General features: G+C 40.3%; 1 protein-coding gene across 1 annotated transcript; it reads left to right on the top strand.

The window, feature by feature from the left end:
- Positions 1–1,976: 1,976 nt before the first annotated feature.
- Positions 1,977–11,155, top strand: LOC125487128 (guanylyl cyclase C-like). Its single transcript, XM_048617334.1, has 6 exons — positions 1,977–2,012; positions 2,133–2,336; positions 7,912–7,979; positions 10,215–10,427; positions 10,802–10,923; positions 11,082–11,155. Exons 1-6 carry the CDS (start codon positions 1,977–1,979, stop codon positions 11,153–11,155), a joined length of 717 nt encoding a protein of 238 aa, XP_048473291.1.
- The last annotated feature ends 248 nt before the right edge of the window (positions 11,156–11,403 follow it).

Genomic DNA, 11,403 nt, shown 5'->3' with positions numbered 1-11,403 from the left:
TCCACAGGTTCACAACTCTTTGAGTGAAGAAATTCTTCCTCATCTCAGTCCTGAATGGCTTACCCCTTATTCTTAGACTGTAACCCCTAGTTCTGGACCTCTCCAACATCGGGAACATTCTTCCCACATTTAATCTGTCCAGTCCAAACAGGATTTTATATGTTTCTATGAGATCCCCCCTCATTCTTCTAAATTTCAGTGAATACAAGCCCAGTCAATCCAGTCTTTCCTCATAAGTCAGTCCTGCCATCCCGGGAATCAGTCTGGTGAACCTTCACTGGACTCCCTGAATAGCAAGAATGTCCTTCCTCAGACTAGGAGACCAAAACTGCACACAATACTCATGTGTGGCCTCACCAAGGCCCTGTATAACTGCAGCAAGACATCCCTACTCCAATACTCAAATCCTCTCGCTATGAAGGCCAGCATGCCATTAGCTTTCCTCACTGCCTGCTGCACCTGCATGCCAGCCTTTAGAGACTGTTCTACCGTGACACCCAAGTCTCGTTGCATCTCACCTTTTCCTAAACTGCCACAATTCGGATAATAATCTGCCTTCCTGTTTTTGCGACTGAAGTGGATAACCTCACATTTATCGACATTATATTGCATTTGCCATGTATTTGCCCATTCAGCCAGCCTGTCCAAGTCACCCTGAAGCCTCTTAGCGTCCTCCTTACAGCACACACTGCCACCCAGCTAGTGTCATCTACAAATTGGAGATATTGCATTCAATTCCTTCATCCAAATGGTTAATGTATATTGTAGACAGCTGGGGTCCCAGCATTGAACCCTGCAGCACCCCACAAGTCACTACCTGCCACTCTGAAAAGGACCGGTTTATTCCAACTCTCTGCTTCCTTTCTGCCAACCAATTCTCTATCCATGTCAATACAATACCTGCGATACCATGAGCTTTAATTTTCCTCAGTAATCTCTCGTGTGGAACCTTGTCAAAAGCCTTTTGAAAGTCCAGATACACAACATCTAGTGATTCACCCTTGACCACTCTACTGGTCACATCCTCAAAAAATTTCAGAAGATTTGTCAAGCATGATTTCCCTTTACTGAATCCATGCTGATTAGGACCAATTCTATCACCAGTTTCCAAATGCTCTGTTGTTACACCCTTAATAATTGACTCCAAGCATTTTCCCCATCACTGGTGTCAGGCTAGCTGGCCTATAATTCCCCACTTTCTCTCTCCCTCCTTTTTTAAAGAGTAGGGTTACATGAGCTACCCTCTAGTCCAGTGGAATTCTTCCAGAGTCTACAGAATGCTGGAAAATGATCACCAATGCTTCTGCTATTTCTAGGGTTACTTCCTTTAGTACTCTGGGATGCAGAGCATCAGGCCCTTGGGACGTTATTGGGTTTTAATCCCATCAATTTCCCCATTACCATTTCCTAACTAATAAGGATTTCCTTCAGATCCTCCTTCATGCTTGACCCTGTGTCCCCTAGCATTTTCTGAAGGTTATTTTTATTGAAGACAGATCCAAAGTATTTGTTCAACTGGTCTGCCATCTCTTTGTTGTCCATTATGAATTCACCTGATTCTAACGGCAAGGGACTTACATATGTCTTCACCAGTCTTTTTCTCTTCACATATCTATAGAAGCTTTTGCAATCAGTTTTTGTTTTCCACAAGCTTACTTTCATATTCTAATTTTCAGATCCGAATTAAACCTTTTGTCCTCCTCTGCTGAATTTTAAATTTCTCCCAGTCCTTAGGGTTTGCTGCTTTTTCTGGCCAATTTATATGCCTCCTGTTTGGCTTTAACACTATCCCTGATTTCCCTTTTTAGCCACAGTTGAGCTACCTTCCCTGTTTTACTGTTCCGCCAGATAGGGATATACAACTGTTGAATTAGTTTGCTCTGGGAAAGAATAATAAATGAGCAAGCAAAATAGAGGCTTGGGTCCCTGACTCAAGAACAGTCCCATCATTCTAGCAGGGACTGGGTGAGAAGATAATGGCCAGAGAACAAGAGTTAGGAGAGCTGCTTAATGTGAGTGTAATAGAAAGGGGGAGATAGAGCAGAAGGGAAATAAAGAGAATAGGCACAATTGAATGGACGACCATCCATAGTTGTACAATCTTGTGGCTTTCAGTGTCTGAATTCTCCAAGAAAAATATTGTCCACTTTGGAAAGGAGAAGTTTCCAATTGCAAAGCAAGGAGAGTTTGGAAGAAATAGTAACAAGGATGTTTATACTTCAGGTTTTAACGTGACATTGGATGCAACATTTAATGGCTTTGACACATCATTGTATCAATTCAAAGACTGCCGGAGTAGCGCCTGTGAAGGTCTGGAGAATCTGAAAAAGTTACATGTGAGTACACTGTAAATCAAATTCTTGTTAATTTTGAGCTACAAGCATGTTGCTGTATCCCAATTTTGTTTTCAGTAAGGTACAACAAATCAGTGGCATTGCCAAATAATGGTAACTGATAACTCATTACAGCTCCCACCCCAATCTCCCAAAAAATACCTTGTCATGCCGAAATTGCAGTTAATCTGGTGAGATGTGATATTATTGCTAGACTATTAATCCAGAGATCCAGGTAATATTCTGGGCACCTGGGTTCGAATCCCACCATGATGGAATTTGAATTCAATAATAATCTGGAATTAAGAGTCTACTGATGACCATGAAACCATTATCAATTGTTGGAAAATCCATCTGCTTCACTAATGTCATTCAGGGAAGAAAACTGCCATCTTTACCTGGTGGCCTACATGTGACTGCAGACCCACAGCAATGTGTGGTTGACTCTTAATTGCCCTCTTGCCAATTAGGGATGTGCAATGAATGCTTGTCCAGCCAATGATGCCCACATCCCATGAAAGAATAAAAAAAAATCTATTGGTTGATAGTCTATACAAGGATCAGTGGAGTTTGTTGGGACAAATCCAGGAGTCCGTGAGGTCTGATCTACTTTATTAAATGCGCTAACAACAGAATAATTTGTGAATTAATTCCACAGGCATGTTTCTTTTTATATTATTTCTTTGTGGAGTCTATTTTCATCAACTCTAGCTGCACCAAGACCCATTCATGTACCACGCCTTGCTTGTTGACATTAGATGACAACACAGTAATATCCCTGCATTAACTCACCTTTCTCTATCTCTGAAACCTCCTCCAACTCCACAACCCTCTGAGATCTCTGAGTTCATCAAATCCTAGCATCTTTATCTCTTATTTCAGTTATGCCATCATTGGTGAGATTCCTTTCAGTTGCCCAGGCCCTAAACTTTACAGTTACCTCCCTGAACCTCCCCTCCATTTTACCTCTTGCCTCTTGTCAAACACTTCTTAACACCTGCCTCCTTTTCTTCTCAAGCTTTTGATCATCTGACCTCATTTCCCTTTCTTTGGCTTACAATCATTTTCTTCTGCTATAATGTTCCTGTGAAGTTCCTCAGAATGTTTCATGATATTAAGGTGCTGTACAAATACAAATTGTTGTTGTACCTCTTATGGAAGGGAAGTAGTTTACACCCGACTTGGGTTAAGGATCTTATCCAAGTGATCACCTGTCTTGTGAAGGTCTTGACGTTGAGAATTGACAGGTTTGCCGTTGCCTTTATTAGGGGCTATTATGAGGTGCAAAGGTATTTCAGACCCTTACAATCAGGATTGATAGTGAGGGACCAAGGCCTTGGCATCATTCTGTAAACTGCAGCATGGAATGTGAAATCCAGGGATCTCCATTTACATGTGGCATTGCCATCCTAAAGACCATAATTAGAAATGAATTAAAATTAGCTTTATTGTCACATGTACTCACATGAGTGCAGTGAAAAGTTTACAGGTCGCTGCTTATGGCACAATCTTAGATATTGAGGTACCTTGGTGCAAATTCTCAATTACAAATTCTTAGGAAATAAAATAGAAAAATAAAGAAGTAAAAAGTCCAGCAATAAATTAGAAAAATAGAGAAATAAGAGTTCAGAATAACGGTCCTTCCAAACCAGACCCTTTTGGGATTCACCTCGAAGCTGGGAGTTCAAGTCCACACTGAGGCTGGGAGTTTAAGTCCATGCCGAGGCTGGGAGTCTGTGCTGGTTTTCATCCTGCATATCACCAATGCTGCCAGAGGATGGGAGGTAAAAAGAAAAAGGTAAAAAGAAGCGAAAAGAGAGAGAAAAGACAGAAAAGAAACAAATAAATTGGACAAGATCTAGCTCAGGTGTCCTCCTCTGCCTCCATCTTGGATAAATGTAGGATGTAGGAGCAGAAGTAGGATATTGAGTCTGCTTCACCATTCAATATGGTCTTCGCTGATCTGACAATCCTCAACTCTACTTTTCTGCCTTATCCAGTAACCCTTAATTCCCTTGGCCCTAGTGCCACTCCTCAAAAGGACGTTCTTCAAAACATGCTAAGGTTCTGATTGAGCAGCAGGTTGAATGGGGTGGGAAGAACATGGTGTTGAACGTGGCTGATGTTGGTCAGATATTCCCCTTACCTTGTGACCATGAATCCTTCCCTTTTGTAACTTCCTACTATATCACACTTGTGGAATGTAGACATTATTAGCACCTCATGAAGGCTTCCCAGCACCATCTTCTCAGGGCATCTCATGTTGGATTATAAATGAAATAACATCAGCATCCCAAGAACAAATAAAATAAATTTTGCCAGCCAAAGACTGATTTAATAATGGAGATCAACGCAACTAAATATGCTGATGATCTCCATGGTCACCTGAAGCAACTAGAATTGCTGTGAATAACAAACAATAACAATAGATGCATCACCTTCTGAAAGACTGCAACGTGGAGCAAGTGATGGAATGCCTGTCTCTCTCATTCACAATGGGAAGGAATTCAATGGAATAAAAAGATTTGCTGTTTTTGAATCACACACAACTTATGACATAAAAACAGGTAATTCCGTTCAACTGCTTGACTGCTGGTATTTATGCACTATGCAACCTTCCTCTAAAATATTTATGGAATTTGTAATCTTTTTATAAGAATGTTTGAAAATTACTTTTACGAGTTTGCATCAGTTGCAAGTAACATATTGAATCTTTTTGGATAGTAAGAGATAATGGTCCACCTGACCTGGTGATCCTTGGCTTGAAAGCAGTATCGACAAATAACAAGTGAGGACAGAACATAAGAAATAGGAGCAGGAGTAGGCCATCTGGCCCATCAAGCCTGCTCTGCCATAAACTACTAATGCCCTTTAGGGAAAGAAACAGCAATCCTTTCCCGGTCTGGCCTACATGTGACTCCAGATCCACAGCAATGTGCTTGACTCTAAACTGCCCTCTGGGCAACTTAGGATGGGCAATAAATGCTGCCTAGCCAGTGATGCCCTCATCTTGTGAATGAATAAAGAACAATAAGATCATGGCTGATCTCTTCATAGACTCAGCTCTACTTACCCACCCACTCACCATAACCTTTAATTCCTTTACTATTCAAAAATCTATCTTTCATTGCCTTAAAAACATTCAACGAAGTAGCCTCACTGGGCAGGGAATTCCACAGATTCACAACCCTTTGGATGAAGATGTTCTTCCTCAACTCAGTCCTAAATCTGCTCCTACTTATTTTGAAACTGCGCCTCCTAGTTCTAGTTTCACCTGCCAGTGGAAACAACCTTCCTGCATTTTTTTAATCTATTCCCTTCATAATTTTATATGTTTTTGTAAGATACCTACTCCAGTTCTTCTAAATTCCAATGAGTATCATCACAGTCTTGCTCAATATCTCCTCATAAGCCAACCCTCTCAATTCCAGAAACAACCTAGTGATCCTCCTCTGCACCCTCTCCAGTGCCAGTACATCCTTTCTCAAGGAATGAGACCAAAACTGTACACAGTACTCTAGTTGTGGCCTCACCAGCACCCTGAACAGCTGCAGCATAACCTCCCTATTTTTAAAGTCCATTCACTTCAGAAAGACAATATTTCATTTGCCTTCTAAATTCCCTGCTGCACCTGCAAACCAACTTCTTGTGATTCACACAAAAGGACACCCATGTCCCTCTGCACAGCAGCCTGCTGCAATTTTTCGCCATTTAAATAATAGTTCATTTTGCTATCATTTGTGGAAATGGATGACCTCACGTTTACCAACATTGTACTCTATCTGCCAGACCCTTGCCCACTCACTTAGCCTACCTATATCCCCCTGTAGACTTTCAATGGCCTCTGCTAACTTTGCTCTACTACTCATTTTAGTGCCATCTGTGAACTTTGACTCACTACACTTGGTCCCCAACTCTAAATTATTTTTGTAAATTGTAAACAATTGTGGTCCCAACACTGATCCCTGAGGCACACCACTAGCCACTGATTGCTAACCAGAAAAACACTCATTTATACCCACTCTTTGCTCTCTGTTAGTTAACTAATTTTTTATGCATGCTAATACATTATCTGTAATACCACACACCTTTATCATATGCAACAACCTTTTCGGCGATACCTTGTGGAATGCCTTCTGGAAATCCAGATACATCACATCCACCCCACTCGTAATGACCCCAAAGAATTCCAGTAAATTAGTTAAACTTGACCTACCTTTCATGAACCCATGCTTCTTCTGCCCAATGGGACAATTTCTATCCAGATGTCTCACTATTTCTTCCTTGATTATAGATTCAAGCATTTTCCGCACAACAGAAGTTATGCTGATGGGCCTATAGTTACACGCCTTTTGTCTACCTCCTTTTTTAAACAGTGGTGTCACATTTGCAAAGTTATAAAGAAGCAATGTGGCTGACACAAAGCAGAGGAGTTGGAGGGTGAAGATGATGAGCAACAGACATAGGCACAAAGGGAAAAGCACAAAGGGAAAACAGACAGAAAAGGCTACCAAATTCTTGTGAGGAGAAAAGTAAATTCATCTCATGAAGAATTCTTTTTTACTTTGGCAAGAAAGAAGACAAGAAGCGAAATTCAAACTTTCTAAGAAGGTCTAAACCCTTAAGAAATTAAGTGAATAGCTTAGGGATGCTGAAGAGTTGTGTGTTTTTCCAGAAGTGGACAAATCATGAACTGGGGTGTTATTGGTTGGTCAGTTGAAAAAATTGTTGGAAAGTTCCACGATTAGGATTGTCATGATCTGAGGGAGAGAGGGTTTGCAGAAGTGTACCTTACTGATGATAATCATGTCATGTAACTAGAATGTAAAAGCAGTCATCAGACCAGACTTCTGACCTACCTGGTCTGAATGAAGAGCAATAAATTGTGAAAGTGTACAGCCAGATAGTGCCACATTTGTGCAGGATGTGACTGAGGTGCTACGGTCCTGTGAGACCTTTGTTGTATTGACTATTTAAAGTGAAATTTACCTTTTTATTTTAAGTATCATGCACTTATTAATTCATGTTAATTTACATTGATTCTGATTTGTTTTAAAGTAGAAGTTACAGAAAGTGAAACATTATTGGTAATTTCTTTGGGGTTAAATTTTAGTTATTTTAGTTTATGGTTCCCCCACAGGCTAATAACATTGTTTTTCTAATCTCGCTTCCCCTTGTATGCACATGTATTATTTGTCTGAACTACTCCATATGCAAATAAGTTCCATTGCTGAGTGGACATTGGACAAAATTCTCAAATCGCTAATCAGTACGATAAGATAAGGTAAAGGTGTGTGGCGTTACAGATAATGTATTAGTATGCATAGAAAATCAGTTAACTAACAGAAAGCAAATAGCTAATCACTAACAAGTACGATTTCATACTGTGCAGTGGCACCTTATAAGTTTAATTTTAATTCACTCATAGGATGTAAGCGTTGCTAATTGGATCTAATTCACTCATCGGATGTAGGCGTCCCTGACTGGCTCAGCAATTGGAGTGATTATACAGTGAAAAGAGAAGGGGGAGTGTAGATTGACAACCTCTGATTCTGATTTTCTTTACTCCCGAATCTAGAAGGACAAAACATTGGGTTGTGCAGTTCTGGGTCCAACATGCACCTATGCAACATTTCAAATTGTCACGTAAGTCTCTGCTTCCTTATGGTGTGAGTTGGTCTCTGTGCTGGAGTGAAAGAGGCATATCTTGTTGTAGGTAGTTACAACCATTTATATTCAACTTGAAGAGAGAGAGAGAGATAGACATGGATTGTCAATGTTCTGGTACAAAATGCCGTCAAAGCACCAAGTCATTGGCCTTTCTCCCTCCATAATTTGATAGTAAATTACACAGTCAATTTTACTTTGTAGAATGAAAAAGGTAGCAATATGCATGACTGTCAGCCTTCATTACTAAAGGACGCTGTATGGTAAATAAGTGTAATATATCTATAGAAAGCCAGGGCAAGTGAGAGATCAGAAACAGAGAAACCTTGGGCAATTCAGAGGCTGCCGTGGTAGTGTTCCAAGAACTAAGGTTTTATGATTAGAACGTATGCTTTTATTCTATGACTTTAACATGGTTAGGCTCCCTAAACCCTAGCAACCCTTCATACCCTCTTATACCTTCCATTCCTCCCTTGTCATCACACTACTCTATGTCATTTCAAAAATCCATTACACCTCCATGTCATTCTTTGTCTCCTATGCCACTTTGAAAGTATCTCGTATAGTTAATGACATCTTTGTCGCCCCTCCCACAGTCTTCACCAAGCGCAGACTCAGGAGCCATGTAGAGATGAAAAGAATAGTTTCTAACATACAGAGAATTTTCAGTTTTACACGTTCGATACTGGAAATATCATATTCATGAAACTCATTAAAATCGTTTTAATCCACACAAGAGACTAAACTGTTTTAAAAACAATAAAACTCCATTTATCAGCCACAGCCAAGCTTTTAATAGCCTCTTAAAATTGCTAATTAAAGTATTAAGTCATTGCCCTCCACAGTCCCTCACCCTGCTGAGTTAAGTGGTTTTGGAGCTTTTGAAACTTAGCCAAGCACTCACAATTAGTTTAATTGTATAAGCCCTTGGGAAATGCCAACAAATGGAACAACTGACTATCTTTTCCTAAGCTACACTACTTGGCATGTTAATCAATGCACTCCAGCAGTCGGTGTCTTCATTTAGTTCAGCTGAAAGATGTAGTCTGTTTTTTCACATTTTTTCAAGTGCTTGGAATTAACTTCAGATCATGGCACAGAAACATATCTTAACCATCCTTCAAGTGTGTTTAAGCCTCCTCTATAAATTGGCGGCTTCCACACTGCAGGTTAAGGCAACTACAACAGCGGAAATGGGGAATGTTTGAACTCAGCACTAATTTCAAATTGCTCTGCTGAATTTTGATTTACTGCTTTTTTAAAGCCCTCCAAGGTTGACCCAACTCTGCAGAGTTCTGACCCGTAGTGTACACATGCAATTGCATTACGCTAAAGTTTGATAAATCACTGGCTGTGCCTGAGCTGGTGGAATATGTTCACTTCAGGAAGAAATAGTTTGCATTTAATCAATAGTTTCCTTTCACGATCTCGTGATATCCCAAAGGCTTTAGAGCAAGCCTTTAGAACTAGTACGGTGGCTCAGTGGTTAGCACTGCTTCTCACAGCAACAGGGATCTGGGTTTGATTCTACCTCAGGCGACTACCTGTGTGGAGTTTGCACGTTCTCCCTGTGTCTGCATGGGTTTCCTCCGGGTGCTGTGGTTTCCTCCCACAGTCCAAAGATGTGCAGGTTAGGGTGGATTGGCCATGGGAAATGCAAGGGTACAGGGATAGGGTAGGGTCTGGGTCTGGGTGGAATGCTCTTTGGAGGGTTCGTATGAACTCAATGGGCCAAATGGCCTGCTTCCAAACTCTAGGGATTCTGTGATTTTATGATTCAATGTTGTTGCTAGGAGCTTCCGCATGTGCCAATCAGTTTTAACCTCCACATGCAGAAGCTGCTACTGTTCACAGACCTTGGATGTCTGCGTTGTGGAATTTAAATAATGCATTTGTTGCTTTACAGAGGGTGAAGAGAAGATTTGATGGAATCAAAGCAAGGATCTGGGACTTTAATCATTTGGAGAGACTGGAGAAGAAAGGCTGTCTTAAGTAAAGAATGAGTGGTAGATAGTGGGAAGATTTAGAAAGGGAATTCCAGAGATTAGTGTGTAGCCGACACAGTTGCCAATAATGGTGCAATAAAAATTATGGTGTGAAAGAGGTCAAATTGAGAGAAAAACAAGGAGATAGAAAGGATAGAAACAAACAAAGGGTATAACAAGAACCAGATAATGTGAAATAATTAACAAATTCGTTTCTTTTCTTGAACAGACTGGAAACACGTTTGGAAGCCCCCATAGTATCTGCTGGAAGCTTTGGGTTATCCTGTGATTATAGACCCAATGTGACTAGGATCCTGCCAACAGCTCGGAAACTCTCTAATTTTTTTGTGAAGTTCTGGCAATATGAAAGTGATGCAAAGCCACACAAGTGGAATTCAACTTATTTTTACAAGAAAGAAGAGACCACGGAATACTGTTTCTGGTGGGTGGCTTTTATGTGTCCTTCCTCTGATTAAGATCAATGGTGTCACCATGCCACTTGTTTCTCTCTTCACATGGATCTCAACTCAATTCTGAGATTTCAAATTTGACAAGATTGAATGAATCTCATTCCTAGAGCCAAGTGGCTTTTGTCTCTAATTGCAGATAACTGTAGTTCTTTAATGGAATTGAAGAAATATAGACCTATTATTATCTATGGTCCATTGGGCTCAGTTTTGGTCTCCATTTACCTTGTTTAACCCACACTTGGAGCATTGTACTCCATTCTGCTATCTTTGTGATGTGATTAAAAGTTAATTCTTTCTTACAGGATGTGTTCTAACTTTCTTTCAAACTCTGTTTCTATGATTTTAGGTACATTAATGGTTTGGAAGCTGGGTCAGCTCAGTTCTCTTCGGTTTTAGATGTTAAAGAAATCATCCGTGACCCACTGAAATTCAAAGAGATAGTCAACAACTCCACCAGGAAGAGTAATGGTGAGAATTTACTATCTGCTCCATGTGCTGTACTGTACCATTAATCCGAAAATTAACAATGTTGGAAAATAGAAGATGTATTTAGAAATTCATCTATCATGTAGTATCTCCATGTGGTTTTACACCAATTTTCTTTTCTATTCTTTTTATGAAAATAGTATCAGTACCCCACCCAGTAACTCAATATGGAAGTAAAATCATTCCAGGAAAAGTAAAAGAGACAGTTAGCTAATTAGGCCTATTTTAAATCTTACCCTGCTCACCATGTTCCTCAATTTTATCTATCTTCTCACAACATGTTTCTCACAAGTAAGAAAACTGCCTCAGAATATATATTGAATCAGAGATAGTAGGAACTGCAGATGCTGGAGAATCCGAGACAACAAGGTGCAGAGCTGGATGAACACAGCAGGCCAAGCAGCATCATAGGAGCAGAAAGGCTGACATTTCGGGCCTAGATGAAGGGTCTAGGCCCGAAAC

This window comes from Rhincodon typus, chromosome 37, assembly GCF_021869965.1.
Source record: "Rhincodon typus isolate 14 chromosome 37, sRhiTyp1.1, whole genome shotgun sequence".
Taxonomy (NCBI): Eukaryota; Metazoa; Chordata; class Chondrichthyes; order Orectolobiformes; family Rhincodontidae; genus Rhincodon; species Rhincodon typus.
The sequence above is the reverse complement of the archived record's forward strand: the minus strand, read 5'-3'. Positions and strand labels throughout refer to the sequence as shown.

What these genes read in the sequence shown, in the direction of transcription:
- LOC125487128 (XM_048617334.1), top strand. Translation starts at nt 1,977, where the DNA reads ATGGCCAGAGAACAAGAGTTAGGAGAGCTGCTTAAT. An exon ending in ACCACGGAATACTGTTTCTG is followed by an intron (nt 10,428 to 10,801) that starts GTGGGTGGCTTT and finishes CTATGATTTTAG; the next exon opens with GTACATTAATGGTTTGGAAG. An exon ending in CTCCACCAGGAAGAGTAATG is followed by an intron (nt 10,924 to 11,081) that starts GTGAGAATTTAC and finishes TTATGAAAATAG; the next exon opens with TATCAGTACCCCACCCAGTA.